General features: G+C 37.6%; 1 protein-coding gene across 3 annotated transcripts in view; it reads left to right on the plus strand.

The window, feature by feature from the left end:
* Grm7 (glutamate metabotropic receptor 7) overlaps positions 1 to 22,920 on the plus strand; it is an 886,003-nt gene extending 863,083 nt beyond the window's left edge. The window contains exon 9 of one of the 3 annotated variants that reach the window (XM_040738573.1): positions 21,717 to 22,920. In XM_040738573.1, coding sequence (XP_040594507.1) covers positions 21,717 to 21,959 — 243 coding nt within the window. In that variant the 3' untranslated portion in view covers positions 21,960 to 22,920. The remainder of the gene's footprint in view (positions 1 to 21,716) is intronic. The other 2 variants (XM_005066170.4, XM_005066169.4) reach the window with 2 other exon arrangements.
* The last annotated feature ends 3,527 nt before the right edge of the window (positions 22,921 to 26,447 follow it).

Genomic DNA, 26,447 nt, shown 5'->3' on the forward strand with positions numbered 1-26,447 from the left:
CATGTTTTACAGATTCAGAGACACATGGGGTGAGTATATCCATGTTCCGTTGCACCCTGCTCATGATACTCAAGCAGTCTCCTTCTTACCATGCATTTGAAAATACTGATACATTTGCCTGGCATTTCTCCACACTCCTTCTTTAAGTACCTAAGTACCAGTATACACTGGCTAACTCACTTCCATATCTTTCTTCCTACAGAAAAAAATAAGACATTTCAGAATATAGATTCAAGTCTACAAACTGAACATCATCCAATACCATTCCTAGCAAAAGTGATATCAGTTTTTAGTCGTGTACATGCCAATATTTTAAAGCCCAAGGCATTTATTAAGCTAGGAAAGCATCTTCAGGATTTTATGAAACAGAACATATGGGATGTACAGAAAAGTGATTGCCCATGTTTGCTCATAAGATATCACAAGGGATGCTGACCCAGAATGAAATACTCAGTTCTACTCCAACCTGAATACTTAATACAGTTCATCGGACATCATAGTCCCGTGGCTCAAATGATTTGATAGTTTATTTCATTTTCATGGTTAGCTCTGTTACAGAAATTGACATTTGAACTGTTTTTACAGGATATCAAAACAGCCATCTGAAAAGTAAGAGGAATGGTTCGAATGGATTTCAGTAACACTCTGATTATGTGGTGAGGTAGGCAAGTTGGGAGCTCAAGATTTATTGAATTATCTAGTTATCTCATGGAGTCCTTTGTTTCAGCCTTTGTGCTTCAAACCATAGTTTAAGAATTGTTCAATTTAATTTCATTTTGTTCAAATGGGAATTCTGAAATTAACTCAGGTTCACTTATTTGACCATGAGTCCTGGTAGTTCAAAGACTACAACCAAAATGGAGCACTTACTAAGAATTGTCTTTTTATTTTTTTATTTTTTAAAAAATAGATTCATCCATCCCTTCAACCTTTCCAAAATATGTGGGTTTCACCAATTTTCTCCTTGTACAAAAATACATGAATTACTGACAGATCATTTGAGTTTTCATTTAGAAAACACCAAAATATGGATAGAAAACATTTCCAGAAAGTTCATGTTTATAAAATGATATTAAGATGGATTTTTCTTTGCTGGTAAACACAAGTACAAGCTTGCAGTTTCAGAAAGATGGAACAGAGATGACTGCAAAGTTCTGTGGATGTTGACAAAAATGATCTTAGAGCTGCTGGCACATTTTATTCCACTTTATAGACCAAAAAAGTCCACTGTAAGCTATGGTTTATAAATTATAGGATACTTCAATCCATTGTGTCAAAGCTGGTCATCAGAGAAGTAATGGGTATAGAGATCATAAGCAGAAATGAAAATGGAAACATGTATTTAAACAAAAGATGATCAAAGATAATCAAGGTACCTCCCATCAACAGCACCTTATATATTTTTTCTGGACATCTTTTGGAAACCTGCAGCTAGCAAGAGGTAAGGGGCAGTGCCTACCAGCCATAAGAAGGGTAGTCTGGTATTAGAGAGAAACCAGAGCTATGAAAATTACAGGACAGTAACATCCACCTAGAATGCTTAATGTGGACAGGATTCTGATCCCCGTGATTTAAAATCATTACTACTTTGCCTGTTACCCTTCACTCTGGTGCCGGGGGCTTGCTGGAGCTTATCAACCCATAATACCTTATATGTGATCAGCCCTCACTCGCCTACTCGAATCTCCTTCATCCAGTTTCTGAGATAAAGCTAAAAAACATGGCCAGTATTTCCTTCCAGAAAAGAGCTTGAAAATGGTTTAGACACAGTCAAGTTACCTGACTCTAAGGACTCTATACCATGGAGAGCTCGACATAACCTCCATGGGCCTGTTTTCCACATATGAAAATGGGACAAGAAAGGCAGCTTCTCAGATAGTTTGCAGGCTGATCTTAATACCACTTGATAAAATTAAACATTTCTAATATTAACTAAAATTTCTTTAATCATTTGTTCCAATTATCTCAACCTTTATTTCCAAAAGGCCTATAAAGATTCACCAGTCACTCCGTAATTCAATCCTCTGTGCATTTTCTTCTTTCAGTCAATAAAGAATCTTATGACTATCTGATTGATCATAAGTAACAAGGGTGGGCATAACATGGGAGAAGCCTGGGAAGAAGAAACTAAAAAGAATACATAATAACTATACAGGCCATAGGACAGGTCAGCTCTGAAAACTCAGTGTTAATGAACTTCAGACACCATGTAAAGAACACCGTTAATTAGGACACCAGGGAATTAGAAATTGATACAGTTTCACTGAAGGCAAATTATAGCTAGGGTGTAAATTGATAGAAAAAAATATGAGCCTGAACTTTTACAGCAGGGGACTACGCCTGTTTAAAGGGGAAGCTTGAACAATGACTGTTGACTAAGGCCAGAGTCTAGACTACCTACTTAGATGGTGAATTGCAGGCTTGTCTCTATATCTGCTCCAGAGAATATTTTCATATGCAGAATCAAGAAGGACTGACTTATCACAGGTCACTGTCTTTATAGCAGCAGGAATTTCTGTAATGGTCTTGATGGTTTCCATCACAGCAGGCACATGTATGCTTTAGGTCTTGCTCCTGGTGTGAATGTGCTTGAGCATTCTAGCATTATTCATGGACTTTAAACTCAGAGCATTACATGACTTGTGCTGAGGATTTGGTAACTACATAGAAACCTTGTACTGTGTAGTTGTTGTGATGAAAGTGGTTATGAATTTTTTGATGGTTTGGAGTACAGTAATTAACTGAAGATAAGGTAATTGCTTGGACAGAATAGGGAGAAGTTTCTCTTTCCCTCCCTCCCTCCATCTGTCTCTACCTCCCTCCCTCCCTTGTCTCTGTGTGTGTCTGTCTGTCTCTGTCTCTGTCTCTGTCTCTCTCTGTCTTTGTCTTTCTCTGTGTGTGTGTGTGTGTGTGTATGTGTGTGTGTGTGTGTAGGCTAGAGTTCAATGTTGAGTGCCTTCTTTCTTCACTCTCCAAATTGTTTCTTATTTGTTTATTTATTTGAGATGTAGTTTCTCACTGAACATAAACTTTACCAATTCAGCTAAACTAGCAAGTTTCAAGGAGCCTTTGTTTCTACCTTCCCAGCATTGGATGCTGTATTCAATCAGATTTTTTATATGTGGGCACTAGGGATTTGAACACAGATCTTGGCACTTGCGCAGCATGCATTTTGCCTAACATGTCCATCTCTCCAGTTCCAAAGTGTTGTTCTCTTCAGCAACGTAACAATACAGAATGTTTAGGTCAGTCATCACTAATGAGAATTTTCTATGTCACTATCTTTAAAATAATAGAAATTTCCCTCACCGTAAAATCTTTGGACAAATGATACCATCTAGAGTGAATGACTCCTCTTATTCTCTGAAGTGATATGAAAAATTCATCTACATACATACTTGTGTTTTCTTTCTAAGAATTCACATATTAGTTACTACATCTCACTCCTGAAAAGCTCCTAGCAAAAAAGCCTATCCTCAAGATGAAGTTCAGAATCTAGACTATTCTGGATCTGAGTAGAAAAATTGGAAATTTGATATTGAAATTATGTCCTCTAAAAGAAGGCCATGCTGCAAAGCAGGCACTATCAGCTGAGGTTCAGTTTATTTTAAAATTCTGAATTTTATTGTCTTATAAACTGCTTTGATTTGAATGATGATAATGATGAGGTGGAGCCCTGAAGGAGATGAAGATAGTAGGGATGGTGATGGCATAAGCTAACAGTAACTTACCAGGTGTTTACCTCTGTGCCAAAGAGTTCATATACATCCTCACATTGAATTCTCCCAATATCACAGGTGTGAATATACTGGTTTTGTAGACAATCAAATGCAAGAAAATACAGTGACACAGACAGTAGGAAAGTGTGGGGGTTACATCCAGGCATTTTAATATGAATGACCTCAGTATCTGTGACTATGCATCACTGTGTCCTTTAGTAGAACATAAAGGGTGAAATATAGACAATATTTAACCTATATCCCCAACTGCAGCCTTTTCTTTGAATGTTAAGAATTGTTTGTGTTACATTGATTAGTCACCATCTGCCAGTCCAAATACATAGTGTGACTTTTTCAAAAGTCTCAGGTTCCCTTGAGGAGAAGGAAGAGGAGGTTCAACAGTGGAGGAGGGTCTGCTAGAATTTGCTATCTGCAGCATCCTTGTCTATAAGGTATTGCTAGAGGGATTTAAATATCCATGCTTGATACTTCTGAGCACTTGCAGGGATTCATTGCTTCCTGAAATCAGTAGAACATTCAAAGGAGTTGGAGAGATTGAATTTTAGTCAGAAAGCAGAGGGAAAAGAACTAGCTGATCAAGATGAAACATAACAAGCCACAGAGATAGTAATGGGAGTTGGAAAATTATTCCTGTATGAGAAATATCTTGATCCCAGGGGTGCTTCTCTCCTCTTCTAGTTCTCTTTTATTTTGTCAGAACAACAATATTGAAAAGGTAATGAAATCTGAAACAGCACAGGAAACACAGTCCCTTTCCCCATTCTAATGTTTAGATCTTTGCATGTAAAAAGAAAAGAAAGAGCTAATTTTAAGGAGAGGTTTCTCAGTAGTTAAGAACAATTGCTGTTCTTATAGAGGTCCCAGCTTTGGTTCCCAGCACCCACATGGTAGCTTACTACTGTCCATGACTCCAGTTCGAGAGTATTCAATAAGCTTTTCTGGCCTTGGCAGGCACTAGGCATGCACACAGTTCACTTACATACATGCAGGCAAACCACTTATACACATAGAAATAAATTTATTCTGTTTTTAAAGAGGGAGCTAATACTAATCTCTAGTGCAAAGGTGGTTGGAAAAATGAAAAGAAATGCACACAAAGGGTTTGGGGCAATCTAGCACATTTTAAGTGCTTAGCAAGCACTATACAGAAAACACAAGTGTCTCATGTGCCATCTATCATTCATGCTAAACTTCTCAACAGGACTCATGCCCACTCTTCCCAAATTCCCCAAAATCTAAGCCAGAAAGACATGATTTGCTAGAGTTACAACATCGATTACATTCGTGAAGATTAACCCAGCACAGATTTTTGGATGAGTTGTGTAAATTGCACTTCAATGTTGTGATGCAACTGTTTGGAGTACTGGGTTCATAAGTCTCCTAAAATTTATAAAATTCTAGGTGATGACTGCTAAGTCTACTTGATAACCAGTCTGACTCCTGTGTACCCTTGTGCTTACATACACAGTGTACATGGTCATCTTTAGTCACAATGTTTTTAATTAAACCAGACAAGTAGTTTTCAGTCTTTGCTTTCTGACTGTAGATACAATCAATTCTCAACTGTAAAACTGAGTAGTAGATTAAACAGGAGACTATACATTTCAATTAACCAACTGACATTCTTCTCGCATCAATCAGTAGATGACTGGTATATTAAAAGAAAATAAAGAAATAAATATGTAAATAAATTCACATTTATAGTCTCATGCAAATTAATGTACAATATCAGAAAACCACAGTGATGATATTTAGAATCAATGATTGCCATCCCCACTGCTCAGCCAAGGTGACACGGAATGCCTATAAGACAATTGGCAGTCATTGATTATATGAATATGCCATCCTGACTGTCATATCGCCATAATAGCCACTGTCAAGGCCCTACTTCCCTCTCTGGAGCAAGTTGACTATCAAAATCTCCAAGCACAAGATTTTAGTATCACACTTCCTCAAGGATGGAAGGGGATTAATGACAGCAGAGGTGTCAAGGGACGAAAATACAGGGGCAATGATTTGATGGTGTCTTTTTTGGTGAATGACAAGCCTGTTTCCATGTCTCTTTAAGTACCTTTCTGGCCTCTTTACTGTGTTCAAAAGGCAAATAATGCTTTGTTTTGTTTTTAGGAGGTTTGGCAAGCTTTAGAATGACACCTTTCTGTACAGGAAATATATGCAAATGTCACATTTCCATATCCATGTCTGTGTATCTGTGTTTATGTGTGTTTGTGTGTGTGTGTGTGTGTGTGTGTGTGTAAGAGAGAGAGAAAGAGTGCAAATCTATGCAGAGAAAAGATTAATCATAGATTAAATAACCTTAGTGCTATCAATTTTATTAGGTCCTATTCGAATTGCCTTACACATATTTTTATATTCATACTTTTAGCAACTTTGAAGTTTAGTGCATGAAGGAACCCACTGACAGGATTTAAGCTCATTCATCTGGGATGTCCTTATTGTGTTTCTATTTCTCCATCAATCCCAGATTTCTGTTTTCCACAGTGGTGATTAATGATCACTCTGGAGTGCTAATTCCCCAACTCTTCCACAAGAACTATCCCAATTTAGCCCATCCTCCTGAATTACATAGATCAGGCTGTCTTGAGATGGCAGCTTCATTTTTTTTCATTTTAAGCTAACCTATGAAACAATAGATTTCATATGACATTTTCATACAGCTTTTGTGCTTACTCACCCTTCTTCTTCTGCTGCCCATGTTCTGCTGCTACCTTTCTTGCTGACCACCTTTCTCCTCAAAAATCTCCCCTTCTTCCACCATGTCAGATTTTCCACTAGCACTTTTTGTTGCTGTGATAAAATACCATGACTAAAGGCACCATTGAGATGAAAGTTTATTTGTGCTTACAGTTCCAGAGGGAGAGTCCATATGATGATGGAGGCATGGTGACAGGAAGCTGGACTAAAATGTTATCTGATCACATCTTCAACCACACAGAGAAAGCAGAGTGCAAAATGTACATGAGATGAGGGTATAAACTCTCAAAGCCCTCACCCAGTGATGTGCTTACTCCAGAAAGGCTGCATATCTTAAAGATTCTATAACCTCCTCAAAGAGCATGACCAAATAGCACAACCAAATGGTGAAAAAGCACTCAAATACCCAAGCCTATCAGAGGCATTTCTCATTCAAAACATTACCGACACAGTCACTAGCATCTCGTTTTTTTCTGCTGTACCTTAAACACACATACACACACACACACACACACACACACACACACACACACACACTTTAAATCTAGACTCTGTTATGGAAGAAAACATGTAACATTTGCATTCCTGAGCCTACGTTAGGTTGTTTAATAGTCACTATACATTATCCTGAAAATGACATTTTATTTCATTTTTCATGATAGTTAAAATTCCATTCTTCATAATGACCATGATTTCTATCTTTTCATGTGATGGTTATCTCAGCTGATTCAATTTCCTGGCTATTGTGAGTAGTGCAGCAATTAACGTGGATGTGCAAGGATGTTTTTGATGTGTTGACTTTGAGCCTTTTCAGTATATGCCCAAGAGTGGTATATCTGGGTCATATCATAGTTCTATATTTAGGTTTTTGAGAAATCTCTCAATGCAAAGTATTATGAGAGAAATCTAGGATAAGTTCCAAGAAAATGTGTAATGGATAGATTTTACCATGGATATGGAAGTCTGAGAGATTTTATTTTTAAACATAAAACAATTTGAACATTGAAAAAAGTAAAAAGAACAGCCTATAATTCACCAGAAAGATTTAACGCTTGTTAAAATTTTACAGCATTTATTTTACCCTGTTCCAAAGTGTTTTTGTCTGGAACCATTTGAAAGATAACTATAGATAATATGATACTTAACCTGAAAATATTTTATCTTAGTACAAAATATACTCTTTTGAAAATAAGCATAATCCTCTTATCACATCCAACCCAAACAACATTAATTCTTTATATCATTTAACATCTAATTAATGGAGTTTATTATAATTTCAGTATCAAGTATCCATCCTAAAAGGCTGCTGTGTTGTAGACCTATTTGTGACAATTAGTGGCACTACTGAGAGGTGTTTGGATCACGAGGTTTCTAATCCCATCTGTTAGTTGTGTTCATCACTAAACAGGCTATTTGGAGAAAGGGCTTAGTTGGAGGAAGAAGGTACTCAAAGTATATGCCTTGAGCCTTGCCCTTTCCTTTACTTCTTACTGACTGTAATACAGTCAGCAACTGTACTCCTCCACATGCTCTGTACTTCATCATGATCCAGAACTGTGGATGGACATCTCTGCAATGGAGTTCCTAAACAAAGATTTCTCCTTTAAGCAACTTATACCAGGTATTTTGCCACAGGGAAAAAAATTACCACAGTATCACACCTTAAGGTTTCCTTCCTTCTATCGATAGACCACCCCTCTGGCTCATCAACTACTCTCTTCGGATGCATTGCCTTTCATTGAACTAGTAGCTCATTTCCAGGAGACCTTTGCTGAATTATGAAGAATAGCAGACTTTTGTTATAATCTCTCAAGTTGTATGAAAAGTGGTTTAACCCAAGTGAAGGGGGAGAATAAACAATAGGGACAGATCCATTAGATACCAGCACAGAGAATATGCAGCATAGTAAATGAAGACTGTAAGTAGAAATTTAATATTCATACTGAAATAAACAACCTTGGCAGCTTAGAAACAGCCTTAAACTCCTTGAGCCTCTTACATTCATCAAGGAGTTATGTCAATCAGCCTACTTGGAATTTATAAACTGCTTCAAGGCAATAAGCTGATCATGTGCATGTGAAAAGAAGACTGAGATCATTTTAAAGAAAAGGCTGACTGTGGGAACCACAGATCCATTGTGGGCATAGAAGGTGTGTTGCCCTACCTAGCCACTGAACCACAGTTAAAGAACCAAGCATTCTCATATTAAGAATCATGCCTTTGAGAAGGCACTGTGAACAGACATATTACTGTCAGTTAAGCCCAAGCCTTGGTGTATTCAGTTATACAACCAGTTCTCCTTGTGTGAGGTGCCTTCTGTATTCACAACTCATGTGATGTCTTCTCTCCCTTACAAATATGATTCTCTCCAAACTCTGGCCCAGAATGATGATAGGTTATTGATCCATCCTTTTTTTGAATACAGGATATTTTCTTCCTACTTCCCTCATCTATTACTTTTATTTCTTTATGATCTCTTTGTGTTAAAAATGATGAACTTGACAGGGCAGTAGTAGCATTCCCATGTCATAATCCCAGCAATTGGGAGGCAGAGGCAGGCAGATCTCTGTGAGTTTGAGGCCAGTCTAGTCTACAGAAAAGGTTACACAGAGAATCCTGTCTTGAAAAAACAAACAAAACAAGGCCCCAGAATTTTGTATTGTTGAGGGGAAAGAAAACATGAATTGAAATAAAAGTAGATTAGAATTCTCCAAAGAACATTCAACATGTAATAAATTATGATAGGTAAGGAGCTTGAGGGTGTTTGTGAGTCAACAAACAATAATTTATAGAGCAGCCAGAAAAGAAACAACCAAGGAGGTAACATTCTAGTGAAGCCTGGGGCTATAACTTAAACTCAGGCATAGATAGTCTGTACAGACTCTGACATGCCCTGGATCACATCCTGAGCTGTATAAAAGGAAACAAAAGTGAAGTTTGGTAAGAAACACCTTGAGGAGTATCAGTAGGAAAAACATTCTAGAACACTTGCAAGTTATAATCATAATATCTATGCACTTAAAGATTTTCCTCTCTCATGCATATAACACTGGTTTTACAGAGAATAAACTTTATTCTCTCTTTGGGTAGAATTTAACAGAATTCTGGCCCTGATTCTTCCTTTTGTTACTAAGTTTTATGTGTTTTTGTATAGCCTTCTTTATAAATCAAATCCAAAGTCCTCAGATATACACATGTACATGTACAGACCATTTGTAACTAAAGTTCTAGGGCATCCAATGCCCTTTTCTGACCTCTACAGGTACTAGGTCTGCAAATGACATATATACATACATGCAGGTAAAGTACTTAAATAATAAAAGTTACTAAAATATGTAAATATTGCCTGACAATTTAATTACATTAAAGCACAGTAGCATTATAGAAACATTTAGTTTAAAAAGGCATAAAATGACAGAAATTCAGGTACACTGATTGTCTGGTATAAAAATCCCTTTTGTTTTGTTTACTAGGAAAAGTTTAAAATCTATGAATACACTCGAATGTACTGGAATGGAATGAGGAGTATCTACAAATCCTTTTACAGAATTACTAGTCACTAGTATCTGGCCACACACAATTTCTCTCAATATATATTTCCATTGTTTGAATCTCAAACATCTTCCAAAGTCCTAGGTGTTAAAGGGTTGTTTCTCATTCTGTGTCACTATTGGAAGAAATAGGCCACTGGCAAGATATCTTTAAACGTGGCTATCAGGATGCCAGTTGCTTTTTCTTTGTGTAGCCTCTTTGCCTTCAGTGAGCAGCTTCATCTCACCCCACACTGACAACCCTGTTCTGTCATGCCACAGCTCCAAAACCAACAGAGATTACTGCCTGTGAATTGAGAGTCAAATTTAACCTTTCTTCCTTGTGTTCCTTGGTTATTTTGTTACATAAACTGGAAGGCTGACTAACAATCTCCATGAATTGTGCCTAAGCAAATCTCAACCATGACCTAACAACCTTTGTCCACAAATATTTCCATGCGCATTTCAACTCTATCTTATAAAAACTTCGGTACTATTTCATACTCCAAACACACACAGATATATTTAATATGGAATTGACTCCCTGTCTTCCATGAGGTAATCAATGATTGTGCACTTCAGTTAGTGTTTCTGTCACTGTGAACACCTTTAATCTTTAATCTTGTGAGGTTTGGTTGTTTTATAAAGTTGATATGTTTTTAGAGTCTACCACTTTTCCTGTTGTTCATGATAATTTATTTCCTTCCAGACTATTCCAGGTAATTTTAGTTATAAAGAACTTTTGCAATTTATTCAATTTTATTTGTGTGTGTGTGTGTGTGTGTGTGTGTGTGTGTGTGTGTGTGAATATATGAGTACTGTAGTCTATGGAAGTCAAAAGAAAGGGATTGATGTCCTGGAACTGGAATGATAAACAGTTGTAAGCTGCAATGTGAGTGCTAGGAATTGAACCCTAGTTTTCTGAGAGAGCAGTAACTTCTCCTAACCACTAAGCCATCACCCCACATTTGTGTTAACTACACATTTTAAGTCTATTTTCCATGTTTTTCTACAGACAACTATTTTTTGTTAGAATTTAACATTCTTCATTAAAAGAAATATGAGAATTCATTTAACACTCCTCAAAGGTTAAAGGTTTAGAATTAAATTATTATTTACTCATTGCCATGAATCTCTTTTATATATCTTTGTATTCTAGCCTTTTTAATGTGTACAATTTTCCAAATATATCATGACTTCCTACTACTCTATCACAGATTTGCAGTTTTAGATAAGACATATGCTTTGCTCCTTCCTAGAATTTTCTTCATTTACTGTGTATTCTCTTGACATTCTTGCCTTCCAGTTGTATGCGGTTGTATGCCTATGTGCAGCCTGTAAGGCAAGCATCCCTACAGTGTCTCTCTCAACATCACCAAACCTATCCTTCTCTCTGAACCTTAATGTCTCCCTAACTTGCGTGGCAGCTCAGCTTCTCTAGCCCCTTAAGCCGCTTCTATCACAGTGCTTTTGATTACATGACATAGCACACAAGATTTCAAGTTTTTCAATTCACCTACCCATGAAAGTAGATTGGAGTGCTGAAATTAGTACTTAGGAGCTTGGGAGATCTTTCACAGATACTATTTGGCACTTAGTTCAATGGTAGGAAGGCATCAGTATACCTATACATACATGCATACACACATACAAACACACACACACATACACACACACACAGGTATCAAAAACATTGAATCCTATGGAGTTGTAGTTAAAGGGAGTTGTGAAGCTACCTGTGTAGGTGCTAGGAACAAAATATGTGTTCTCTGTGAAAGCAGAAAATGCACATAACTCTTGAGAAATCTCTCCATCCATATAATAAATATTTTATAGCACAAATAGAAAATGAACTGAAAGGTCTATTTTACTTAATCCAATTTTTCCACTAAAATTATTGACTTAGTGTATGCTAAGTGATGGTGGCAACTTTATGGACTACAATTACTATGAAAAGGAAACTGCTCCACCTACTACCTGGTTTTGCTTGTTTGCTTTTGAATGATCTATCTTCCTTGTTAGAATTTATCAGAAGGGTCTATGCCTGTACTGTACCATGATTTGAGTCCTGTGCCTAATATTATATTTGACACAAAATAGTTGCTCAATAAATAGCCACTAAATTGCAGTGAGGCCGAAAGTTGTTCCTAGATTGAGATGATTATTTTCTACCTTTGTGTCACTATTTCATAGCAAAACTCTGGACAATGGCTGGATAAATATATAGAGGAATTAATGAAGTGACTATGAATCCCCTGGTCTCAAATGCCAAGAAACAGTGTTGAACAGCAGATGTCATGTGGCAGACATGTTTTTCTGCTGTCATCTCAGCCTTACCATGACTCCCTTATTTGTAACATCAGCTTTCAGACAGGCTTTAGAGCACAGGCTTAGTCTTTGATGTATTATTGTACTATATCCATAACACATTCCTGAACATTCGCATCTATAATATATTGAAATTGCAAAAAAGCACAAAAGTTTTTCAATACCAAGGCAAAGTGCATAATAAGAAAAGAAGCCATTTCTTTGATGTAGTAATTTAGAGAATCTGTTCCCATATATATCCTCAAAGTACTCAAGTTGTAACTTAGCCAAGCTTCATGATATTCAAGTCAGAAACTATCTACTAGCTTGAGATGCATCTTCTAAGAACCTTGCAAACTTTTCTTGATGCTTTACATCTTCAAGTACAAATTGGGTTTCTTTAAGGAAGCACTAAAATATCCATTTACCCTTTTCATGGTGGAATTGACAATTGATTTCTCAGTTTTCTTCAGGTTATTGTGACCCAGGTTGGATGCTCAAAGAGTATCAAAGAGTATTGTGGTTTCAAAGTTACAAATGACTAGGGAAAGATCCAGCCATTAAAATCACTTACTGCTCTGGACAAGGAGTTCAGTTTGGTTCTTAGCATCCACGTCAGCAGCTTGCAAGCATTTACAACTCCAGTTCTAGAGAATCTAATGACTCCTCCATCCTTGACTGAATGTGATGCACATACACACATACAGGCAAATGCTCACACATAAAATAAAATAATCTTAAAATGTTACAAGATCTTCTTTAAAATTGGTGAATACACTTAAAATGCAAGGCTATCCCCGCTAAGATTTTTCTAGAGCTCCCAGAGAAGAGAGAGCCACAGACACACATTGCACAATTCATAAGCATGAAAAAATAACAGTTCTGCTATGGGGACAAGCATGAGAAATTGGTGTTTAACTTTAGTCTTACAAATAATGTGGAATATTAGAAAGGTGGACCCTGAGAGCATTTAGGAACTCGAACACTTTGGCCAATACTTCAGCCAATGCAGGTAGGTTGAGCCCACCTGTAGCTGGTCAATCATGTTGAAACTAAACTAGAACCAAGGCAGCATGACAGTTGACCTACTGAGAAAAAAAGCACAGAATAATGGGGGAGTTTCTCATGTGAGACTCTGGACACTATATGTCCCTTGGGGCCACTGAGTGAAACTTCACATTGAAGGTTTTTGAGGAATCTTTCCATGAAGAAGTAAAACAAATAACACCAAAAGTGGAGATATTTTATATGCTCTTATTCCTAGTATCTGAAATTTAGTAGGACAACAAATAAGGAAAATGGAAAGTGGTTTATCTGACCCCACCCTCCTTTCCATACTCAAATTCATACTTGCTGACCACCCTCCACAATCCTCTTGTTTTGGGAACAGATTATCCTTATCACTAGGAAGCCATTGAGGGTCCAAGGCAGCTCATCCTCACCTAAGATACCAACTATCCTTCACACACTGTCTCAAGCAGACTTAATAACTATTTCCAGCATACTAACATTCAAGTCCCATCAGAACTGAGTTTTTCTCTGGTCAGTGTCACTCACAAAGATGTAAGAAGCACATGGTGCATTTTCTCAAAGTGTTTTTAGGCCGTTGCTTTGTTCTCTTGCTTGTTTCCCCAATATTCATTCTACTGCTGTCTGCAAATATAATCAGCTGATGCCAGAAATTTTTATTCTGTTGTCCATTGACCTACCCTCTATTGTGAAGCTTATCTATGACTTATATAATTTTCCTACCACATTAGATGGAAAAACAAAACTGTTTCTTGGTGAGTGACATACATCAACCCTTACCTGAATACACAACAAATAACAAGTGAACTGATGGCTTGCAGATCCCTAGGCTGATCTGTATAGTCAATCAGCATACATGAGGACTGACTTTTAGTAGTTGTCAAACACTATTTTCTTGGATAATTAGATAAACATAAACCCAGACATTTTAGTTTTTGCAACTGGATTAGAATAAATGGTGATGGGACTATATATAGCCTTATTTTTTTAATTGATTATAATCTCATCCTAGCATCAAGAAGTTCATGTAGGACCAGTAAGATGGCTCAGTGAGTAAAAGCACTTACTGCCAAGAATAAACATTGGAGTTTAAGTCTTGGTAGAAAGAGCAACAGTCTCCCACATACTTTTCTCTAATGTCCAAAAGTAGGCTATGCCATCTACACACATAGTCACACAGACACATACACACACACACACAGACACACAGACATACATATATAAATACATACACACACTCAGACATACAGACACACAGAAACACAGACACATACATACAGAAACATACACACACACGCACACACAAGCAATACATAAATTAAATATTTTAGAAGATAGAAATCCAGTTAAACTACCTAAGAACGAGTAGTTTACCTTCACAATTGGGTTGTCATAACTATGAATGGCTCATATGTCACTCAGCATATTCTTCATTCTTGCTCAGATTTGCATCCTTTGGTATGAATCAGGGGTTAATACAATCAATTAAAAATTTAGGGGAAATTGATATACAATGGATTAATTAGCTCTTAATGAATGATATACAGGAAGCTGATTAGCTTTTAGTTAGATCTGGAATAATACTTACCAGTTTAGGGCATCATCTCCATATATTTATGGCATTAAAAAGTGTTTTATTATGACTATAAAACATGTACTGAAAAGTGAAATAAGGTTAATGCCTAAAATAGAGCCTAATACATGATATATTTGGTACGTATTTCTGTTGACTAGCTAAGTGAAAAATAAACTTTTACATAAAATGTCAAAATCTGGCTCCTCTTCTGAAAATGGAGAAATCTGTCTGCAGAGATGACAACCTAAGGTGCCTAAGCTCCTGCCTTTTCCCATTCAGTTGGTTGAAACCAAAATCTTACACTCAGTCCACGTTGCTGTTTTATAGTATATGTGGGATTAATTATTATGTTAAAGTGCTGGAAAACCCTTCGTGAATGTGGGAAACACCCTCAGTCAAGTCTAGAAGGGAAGTTGCTGAATCACTGGCATACATACTCAGATTGTTACAGCATTTCCCATGTGTTATATTTCTGAGGCAACTTAAAGAATTGGGAGGCGTAAAGAGATTAATCTGATTCCAGCAGACAGATGCTGTATGTCAGACTGCAAGGGACAGACACAGCAGGAGAGGGGTGCCTGCCAAGGGAAAGGGATACTTGGGGTTTATATAGGAAGTTTAAGAGAAGAGAAAATTAGTGCAACTGTTGGGATGAGGTGCAAGCCTATAGCTTCTTCCAATGGGAGACTGAATTTGGCCCTGGCAGTGATGGAGAAAGGGCTGGAGTTTCAATATAGGGCCAAGGTAGAGTCTGGCCTGGTATGTTTAAGTTTTCATATAACACTATAGTTTTTCCCAGAAGATTATGCTAATTTAAAACCCTACCACTGTGCTAAGAGTTTGTTCCTTACTTACTCCCTCACTGATATTTGATATTAATTTAATTTCTTTTGCCATTATTTAAGGACAAAATGTTATCTAATTTTTTGAGCTTATATTTATGTAATGGTTCAGATTTACTTATTTATTTATTTGCTTCTTGTATTTTTTATCCACATTTTTTTGCTCTTTGTATTTTTCATTTATAAATTACCTTATTGTAATTTTAATTTGTTTTCTACAAGTTACATTGTCTTTGAATCATTTATTTACAAAACTAAAATTTAGGAATTATCAATCTGGGTTTTGTTTTAGACAAATGTATAATAAATATATTTTCTTGGCTTATACTTAGCATGACTTTTTTAAATGATATGGTATTTCATAAGCTATTTACTTCAGCTTTGTTTTTTTAAAATCAGAAAATAGATTCTATGGATAGAACAAAAGTTACAGAAATTTTGCTGTCTAGTACTCACAAATGCAAAGCCAATGCAAATCAATCTCAAAAACATGTTATATGATAAACCGGTTGTGAGGGCTAGAGAGTTGACTCAACTCATTGGTTAAGTGTATACAGGGTTCTTGCAGAGGATTTGAGTTCATTTCCCAGCACCTGGTCAGCTCACAACTGCCATAGCTTTAGCTCTAGGTGGATCTGGCCCCCTCTTCTGTCCTTCATGGGCACTTCACAAATGTACACATAGTAACCACACATACACATCATTTTTTTAAATTAAAGATTGCAATTTAATATGCATGGCATAACACCATTCCGTGTATTTAAAACACAGGAAACAATACCATCTATAGTGTATTAGTAACTACGCATATGGGAGTGGCATGGTCATACTAATTTCAGGACGGTAGCTATGGGAGGTAAGGGGAAGAGAAGAATTGCCAGTGGTGGTGAGACCGGTGAGACGGGGTGAATGGATGTTCGTCTTCCGTCTGTGGATAGGATGCCATGGCTCTTGTGTGTGTTATATTTAGGGATCTGATACAAGTTTTGTTTACTTTTTACAGTATTTGCAATACTTCGTAAGTACACTTCTACATATATACATTGAAAAAGACATATTGAAAAACATAATAAAACATAAAATGTGTTACTTATAAAATTAGAGCACCTAAAAATGGCCTAAGGGGAAGAGTCCTGCTTTGTTTTCATTTACTGGTTTTTAAATTTTTTTTCTATTATGGTATTTATAAGAGTCTTCTCTTTTTCATGTTTTGTTTTTATATTGTTTTATAGTTTCTTTAATCTAGTTTACAAAATATTAAAATTTTTGTGAGGCAAAAGTTCGGACAGTGGACCGTGGGATGGATGACATGAGGGTAAAGGTGCTTGCAGCCAAGCCTGAGCTAGCTTCATCCCTGGGTCCCATATGGTGCAAAGAGAAAATCATCTCCCTCCAGCTGTCCTCTGACCTCCACAAGAATGCCATGAATCCCTACTCACATAAATGAATGTAATGAAAAAGCAAGTCCTGAAGAAAATTGTCTTTAAATTGAAATGAAATTAGCCCACTAAGGTTAATGCCAAGTCAAGAGTAAGTTTTAGCAAATTGAGTTGGGTGTCTAATCTTTCTTAAATTGAAAACGTGCATTAATAATGTATTTTAGAAGTCAATGCCCTTGATGCTTTCTCACTGAAAACTTCAGCTCTTTGAAATATCTGGATTTGAGAACTTCTGACAAAGCTATCTCTAAAAATTGTAAAAGGAACAATACAATTTATTCCTGCTATTTCTAGGGCTGGGCAGATGGCTCAATGAGTAAAAACACTCACTGCTCTTGGAGAGGACCCAGCTTCAGTTCCCAAAACGTACATTGTGTCTCATAACCACTTACATTCAAGTTCCAGAGGCGCTAACACCCTCTGCTGACCTCCTTAGTCATCAGCGACCCATATAATACATGTATATACATGCAGGCAAAATACTCACAAAGAAATCCTTTTTTAAATTTTATTCTATTCCAATTCTTTAAAACAAACAAGCAAGAAAAAGCAAAAGACATCTAGCTTCAAAGGGAAAAATCCCTAGCCTTTTCAAAATAAAAAGCAGATCTCTTTAGCAACCCTTTTTCTGGACAACTATTTTCAGAAAGGCAATTCTCTTTCCTGGACCATAAACTACATTGCTATTCAAATAAATAGAATTATCAGCCCTGTAGGCACTTCTTTTATTTACTCATGAGACTGGAATGGTTTAAAAATAAACACTATACTACATTGGACTTTGCTGTGATAAAGGACAGAAATTGCCGTTCTAGGGGCTGCATAAACTTCATTATAACCTTACTGCAACTCTCCAAAGCAATTCCTTTAAAAAAAGCAGATTTTGAGGCTTATCCTTTCTAGAGAAATTTGTTACCTAAAAATACATTCATATGTTATATTCCCCAGTGAGAGACTGGGATAATTCTGACATCCATGCTATCAACAGTCCACAGGATCCGAATTACTGTCCTCATTTTACAAGTCTCTAAAATGTTTAAATTTAAGGCAGAGGGCTAGGCTTATCTCATGTAAGCGATGGAACAAAATCAGAACCTAGGCAGGTAGAGTTCCATGCATCAGGGTCTTCTCAAGGTTCTGGAATGCAGGTCCCTCTGAGCCCTATGTCCCTTTCATCTATAATGGGGAATCCAAATTACATCTCTAGCTTTCTGAAAACACAGTGACAGAGAGAAAGGAGTGATGAGCAAATTGGCAAAGAATGGGCTGGCAAAACCAGCAGAGACAGCTGATCTGAACAGGGGAGAGCTCTTGGACCCCAGACTGACAGTGGGGAGGCCAGCATGGGACTGATCTGGACCCCCCCGAATGTGAGTGTCAGCAAGAAGGCCTGGGCAACCTATGGGGCCCTGAGCTGTGAATCAGTGTCTATCCCTGGTATACAAACAGTCTTCGTGTGCCTATAGCACAAAGAGGGATGCTCTCTCAGCCTGGACTCTTAGGGGAGTGCCTGGACCCTACCCAGAGTAAAATGACAGGCTCTAGATATCCCCTATGTGGAAGGATTTGGCAATAGGGTGGGAGGGTGGGGGGGGGGAAGGGGAGTGCGGGAGGAGGGGAGGGAGAGGGAACTGGGATTGACATGTAAAACAAGCTATTTAAAATTAAAATAAAAAATGATAAACAAAAAGAAGATAATACCCAGGCATCAGTGGGTCCTACCATATTCTGCAAAGCATATACATTCCTAATTTTCATTTGTTCCATTGTTTTGTTGTTGGTGCTTTGTTGATATTAACTCAGGGTCTCTCCTGGCCTGAGCTGGTCTCAAACTTGCTGTGGAACTGAGAATATTATTGAATTCCCAATACTTAGGTTTCACCTATCTGAATATAGTTGTCCAGAAAAAGGGTTGCTAAGAAATCTGCTTGTTATTTTAAAAAGGCTAGGGATTTTTCCCTTTGAAGCTAAATGTCCTTTGCTTTTTCCTGCTTGTTTGTTTTAAAGAATTGGAATAGAATAAAGTTTTAAAAAGGATTTCTTTGTGAGTATTTTGCCTGCATGTATATACATGTATTATATGGGTCCCTGATGCCTAAGGAGGTCAGCAGAGGGTGTTAGTGCCTCTGTAACTAGCATGTAAATGGCTATGAAACACGATGTAGGTTTTGGGAAGTGCTGGGATGACAGACATGTAACACTCTGACTTGTTTATGCTGTACTTCAGGTGGAACTCAAGGCTTTGTGCAAGCTAACCAAGTACTCTATCAATTGAGTTATATTTCTAGCCCAATTTTTCTATTTTCTTTTATTTTTATACTTACTTTTGTGTTCATGCTTATGTGTGGGCCCAAGGCACATGTATGGGGGGTCACAGGACAATTTGTCAGAGTCAGTCCTCTCTTGATTCAGTTTGGGGGAAGCTTAATGGCAAGCATCTTTCCCTGCTGAATAATCTCACAGCCTCCAATCTTATTCTTTAAACAGAAGCTAGATTTTGATCTTAACTTACTCCAAACTAGTGTTCACGACATCACAGGAACAATATTTTTCTAAGCTACTAGTCTTTCTGTAAAAAATTCTTTACTTACTGTTATTATATGGTAACCTATTTGAGGAAATTTAATTATTCCTTTTCCAATAGAAAATACTGCTTACACAGAATCCAGTCTTAATTAACCACACAATAGTTGTGTCTCAGATATTTAGGTCAGCTCAGGCTGCTGGGGGTTTCAAATGTTTTCTTTCACTTTGGTCTAGAGGATAATTAGCTCCTTGGCATTTGACAAGGCACACTGTCACAATGACTTGTCTATACCAGCTGAGGTTGACTGGCAATGACATTGTAAATAAGGTTTGTAGCAGGAAGCATCTTTAGAAAGATTCCCTCACTGGGGGGGAGGGGCTGGAGATGTGGCTTAGTTAGTAGAGCGCTTGCTCACCATGATCCAAGTCCTGGATTTGATTCTCCGGCTTGCATTAATGAATATGGTGATACATATCTTTAATCTCAGCACCTGGCCACCGAAGGCAAAGTGATCAGAAATTCAAGGTCATCTTTGGCCACACAGAGAGTTTAGGGGTTGCCTCGAATACAATAGCCCCTGTCTAAAAACAAAAAGAAATCTAAGAAGTAAGTTATTTTTCTTCCTTTTATCCCAAATAAGAAAGTTGCTGAAGGCAATTGATGCTGTAAGATCCATGGGAATGTTCTGGGGAGCTTGGGATATAGTGAGGCAAAGTCCACTTGTTCATTAAATGGCAATGTATCATGATTAGAGTTTTCAAGAGACTTTTACTTTCATATAGTTCTATTTCCTTTTAATTTTACCTATAGAACATAAAATGCTATAAAATAGAAATGAGTCTTCCAATCAGAAATGTTCAGAGGGTCTGTCTGATTTTCTCCATGAGACTAAAGGTTTTAGATTGTGAGAAATATCTTGAAAAATGATGTTTGTATATGTATTTAGAATTTAGCAAATCCAAAAGCCAGTTCTGAGCTCTTATCACACTAATGCAGCTACTTTAGACCTCAAAATTCACACAAGTCCCTGCTTAAGAGTATTGGGAAAATTATTGCTACTGTGCTCTGTACAGTGAACAGCTCTATTGGGAATCTTAAAAAGAATAAACAAATAAGGAATTGCCAATTATATATGACAGAGAGTCTATGCCTAATAGAAACTGATACAACATGACTAAGACTGAATGAGCCAAGAACCCATACTTCAAAGACATGGTGTTACATAAAACTGAGAACCAGAACCTAAAACAGGTATAATACATGACCTTGGGGTTTATTTCCACCATGAACACGGGGAAAGAACTACATTTTAGTTCAGTATGTAGCCCTGTGGCTGCCTTGGGAAAATCAATGTATTTATTTAATACATAAGTAAAGGAAAGAGTCCCAGGTCAGTGAATGAAAGATAAGTTGTTCCGCATCCAAGGAAACAAATGTAGAGTGTGAGTGTTCAGACATCCAAAACTTTCTAGGTGTGCTTTTAACCTGAATGGAAATTGTCATGAAGATGATTTTCACATTGCTGATGAGACTGGGAAAGAGATCTGTAGTCACTTGATACTGTGAATGCTAACTGGTGGATGCTCTCTGCTAGCCAACTTAAATGAATTCCAATGACCCAGGACAGTCCTTTCCCGATAGTAGGTTTTCTTCGTGAAAAGAATCAGGAGATGATCACATGCTGAAAATCTCTGCAGCACCAGATGACCTTTGAAGGTTAGGGTTGGCTAATTAGGAAGCGTGGCAACCAGTGATAAATCCAATGAACTTTTAGGTTCAAAAGAGTGAGGTTGGAGGTTGTCAAAGAAATGAATCCAGGTGAGTTGTATATCACTGGCAGGCCAATCTTAGTGGGGAAAAAAAGCTTATAGGTAAATGCAAAATGCCAAAGTATGTGTGTATTCTTCAGATGTCTCATTCCATCTTTACTTGGTACCAGATATCATCCAAGCCGTACCTTTGAACGCAGGGTTATTGCACAATTGATGTTTCCCCCTTTCTTTCCCTCCAGGCCCCGCTGCAAAAAAGAAGTATGTCAGTTATAATAACCTGGTTATCTAACCTGTTCCATCCCATGGAACCACGGAGGAGGAAGACCTTCAGTTACTCCGTCACCCAATCTGGCATAGGACTCTTTTGGTCCTGCCCGCTTCCTATCTCTGGAGGAGCTTCCACAGCTGGGAGACCAATGTCAGAGGATCCACACATCCTAAACAGCTGCTTTATGAGACACCTTTATTTTATCTTGGCTTAAGAAGTCATTGGCATCAGCACTGCCATCTCGGCTGCAATTCTGGACTCCCTAAGCAAAGGGAGAGTTGAGACTCAAGTCCCACCCGGCTCTTCTGGATGAACCATTGAGAGCCTCAGGACTGTTTTTGGGGCTGATTTGTCTTTCTACGTATGTACTTCCAGGCTGCAAGGTTTTGAAATTTTCTGTACAGTTTGTGAGGAACTTTGCACTTTGCCACCCAATGTTGTATCTCGGCTCACTGTTTGTTTTTGAATGCCCTGTTTTCTTAGAACCTTATCCTCTCAGATGTTGGGAATCTTTGAGAAAAATTTAAACAGCTTAATTTAAAGAAAACATATCGTGGCAGATGTAAGAGAACACAAATCTGCATACATATCTGTAAATGACTGTATGGTTATGATTCTAGTACCACAGAAAATCCTGTTATTTTTTTTAAAGATACACACAAATCGATATTTAAAGACCAAAAACTGTGCTGAGAAGATATGCCCCACCTATCTTTGGTACACAGTAGGTGATGTGATGTCAAGGAAAAGCATTGGCTAAATGGAATACAGGTCTTGATCTTTGGAATGCATGCCAGTGACGTATTTTAGAGTACACGTTTATAATTTGTGTTCAATATTTGTATTTGTGTTCTCTTTTGTTATTTTACTTAGGGTATATGGATATTTTTGCAATAATTTTAATGATTATTAAGCTATTTGAAGGAAACAATATGGATTTTTCATGTCTTGAGGTTTTGTTCATGCCCCCATGACTGACCAGCGTGATAAGGACTTTAAAAAAGAAGCATGTACGTTTTTTACTGTTTGTAATAAGTACTTTCGTTAATCTTGCTGCTTATGTGTCAATTTAGTGGACAAAAAAATTCCTTGCTGAAAGAATTCCCTTTCCATTCTCTTCCAGTTCTGTGGTATTGTCTAAGAATGTATCAATAAAATACTTTGGTTAACTTTTCTATTTTCTGTAGTAAGAACTTCAGTTACCCACCCCCCACACACTTGTTTACAGTTTATTTGAAACCCTAAGCTACAGAACACTAGTGACAGCTCAAGTCCTAAGTTTCCAAGGGCATTGTTTCTGGAATGCACAACAAAACCTACAGGCTCTCCTGGAAAAGGGAGAATCACAGAAATAAAGCATTTTCTCTATTGTAGGCTTCAACGGATGCTGTAACGATACACGACACACAATTACTGAAAGTAAAGCTAAGTATTTAATGTAGAAATACTCACAAGATACCAAACAAGTAACCCAGACGATACAAGCCGTTTCCTCTGCCGAGCCGGAAGCCGAACTCCAGGAAAAGAGAGCGAGACTTCCTGTGCGCTGTCTTTTATGCCTTCCCCCGTAACGCCCCCTAGCCATGCCCAAAAGTGGGCCTGGCTAGTGACATAGTTCTGCCTACGTACGTATACGTCTTTACGTCCAGCCGTATACGTCTTTAGTCCTGCCTAAAGTGGGTGTGGTTAGCTGTGTGGTAAACCGCCCTTTTATTACCTCATCTGTATGCGACTCTAATAAGTCACATGTCTAATGGCGGCATCAGACTTCCTCCTACACTCTATATAACTCAAACTCATTCCTTACAGAGGACCCTGCTTCAATTCCCAGCACACACCTGGCAACTCACAACTGTCTGTAACTCCATTTCTAGGAGACCTGACACCCTCATACATGCAGGCAAAACACCAATGCACATAAAATAAAAATAAATAAAAAATTCTCATATGTGCCACGCAGTGGTGGTGCACTTGGAAGGCAAGGCAGAAGGATCTCTGTGAGTTCAAGGCCAGCCTGACATACAAAGTGAGTTCCAGGACAGCCATGGCTGTTACACAAATAAACCCTATCCCGAAAAACTAAAATCAAACAAAACAAAAATTCTCATAAGTTAACTCAGCAAGTTGTCTATCAAAAACTAATAACAATATAAGAAAAAGAAATATTTGCTTACAGACAAGCGCTCTATATAAAATTCATTAAAAAGATGAACATTTCTACAAAATGAAACTGAAAGAACAGGGCATAAGAGAATATAACTGGGACAAAGGATATGTTTTTGAAAACAAATATGGTGGTGAAGTTTGTTGAAGCAAGATTAAGACTAAGGATTTCATAGTCTCTAGAGAGAAAAAAGAAAACACCCTTAAGGACCTATTCACAGCAGCATGCATGCCAGGAACATACCATGTTCTCCTTGTGCAGAGTGACATTGGCACTTAGCACTCCAAGTAGGTCCCCAAATCCAATGTGTATTCAAATGGCCCCTGGCTGGGGAAGGGGGAACTAGCTCAGATTATAAAGTGTAGGGGGTTATTTCTTTCCTGCCAGCCAGTCTCCAAATAACCAACATGGAGATTTAATATTAATTATAAATGCTTGGGCAACAGCTCAGGCTTTTACATTTAAATTAACTATTACATTTAAATTAACCTGAATTTTTTTTTGCTTTGCCACATGTGTTGCTACCTTTTCTCGGTATAGCATGTCCATCTTATTTCTTCGTCTGTTCAATACTCCTCTGACTCCTCCCTTCTTCTTCTTCCCAGCATTCTTATAGTCTGGCTTTCCAGCCTAATCTCTCCCACCCAGCCATAGTCCAGTCGGCTCTTTATTAACCAATTAGAGCATTATGTATTTACAGTATACAAAGATTGTTCTATAGCAATGAAGTGCTTGCCACACAAGCATGAAGACCCAAGTTTGATTTCCAGAACCCATGTTAATAAAAAGCCAGACTCAGTGGTGTGTATTTAAAATCCCAGCAGTAGAGAGGTGGAGACTATCATATCCCTCAATCCTCCCTAGAAGCCAACAAAACCTCCAAACCAACAGACTCTGCCTCAGAAAACAGAAATAATACTCCAGTTGACCATACACCTGGTGCCCCCCAGGGGTGGGCACACATATATACACAAAACATGTTGGATGGATGGATGAATAGTTTAGATAGATGGTAGATAATAGATGACAGATAGATAGATAGATAAAATGGTAGATTAAATAAATATTCCATGGTGAATGTAGTTGTCACTCATTTCTACAATGCAAGATAAAACTCTCATATTCTTCCTACCTTTGGTCTCTGCTGAGGTTTTCCTGTAGTCCCTTGCAAGTGATGCTTTTGCAGAGATTCCAAAATTTCATTTTAGTATCAGACTGCAGAAAATGAATTGCCTTTTCCATTTTCTCCTAGTCCTTCAACATTCTCAAACTGATAGACTATGGAGAAATTGCAAATTGCAAATCAAAACAGAAACACATTTGGACTACTACCACTAGCACCAACATCAGTGTGGCTACATCTTCTTTTAAAAACAAATTTAATATCACAGTACCTTCACCTCCCTGATGGGGAAACATAACTTATAAAATGACATGTGAACTGATGATGCTGTCATGTCAAAATGATCAGATGACCATGTTATAAAATCACTTTCACTAAGAAATTATACAAAAGCTTTTCTCAATTATCCAAATGTTCAACAAGGAATGCAGAGGAGTCAGTAAATGCGTATGGCATTTAGAGCAGGACAGGGCTCCTTCTGAAATCACCAGCTTCTCTATGCATTCATCCTCACAATACAACTGAGCTAATACTGATCGCTAATGAAGAAGGGAGGGGTATAGTTCAATATGCAAGGAATCATTAAATATATCACATAGTTTATATAATGTAATATACATTAAAATGTACATCTATATAAATTTGTTTAGCCCTTAAATTCACTTCTAATATCTTACACTACTTCCATCTCCCACTAAATACCTTGGGATTTAAGTTTGTCTATAGCTAAAGGACAAGCATATCAGAAAATACTATCAACACCAAGTCTATAACTTGGATCTGGAGGGACCCCCTCAAGGGTTCCTCGAATGTTGAATGCTTGGCCTGAGATTAACACTTTTTGAAACTGGTAGAAACTATGAAAAGTGATACCTAGTAAGATCCCCAGGGGTGTTACCTAGCACAATAGTCCCCAACATTACCTATTCCTCTTCAGTTATTTGTCAGTCATTGTCATGTCTGGCCTTTGCTGGTACTGTTTGAAAAGACAGTCTTTAGCCATCATCCCAGGGAATCAATTTACTTGTTTTATTTTCTTTATGACACTTAAGATGATTATCTGATTTTCTAGATTTGTTTTACTGCTTTTGTTAGTCTCCCTTTAGCATTCTGTTTCAGAAGGTCAGATATTTTTGGTTTTGCTCATGTTATTTTCCTAACCCTTAGACTAATGTTTGACAGGTAGTAGATTGTCCTAAAGATATTTGTGTCTGAGCCAGAGAAAGAAAACATGGATAAATGAAGTGCAAGGCTGAAGGCCACAGAAAAGGCTGTGCTGACAGGGGTCATCAGCTCCACAAGAGGCATCAGGGCTAGCACTCAAAGGCTGAACTAGGCTGTGGTAATGATGGTGAAAACAAGAGGGATGTGTAAACATTCCACCCAGCAGCATCATTAGCAGGGTGGCAAGCTAG

This window comes from Mesocricetus auratus, unplaced genomic scaffold (genome assembly GCF_017639785.1).
Source record: "Mesocricetus auratus isolate SY011 unplaced genomic scaffold, BCM_Maur_2.0 Super-Scaffold_100676, whole genome shotgun sequence".
Classification (NCBI taxonomy): Eukaryota; Metazoa; Chordata; class Mammalia; order Rodentia; family Cricetidae; genus Mesocricetus; species Mesocricetus auratus.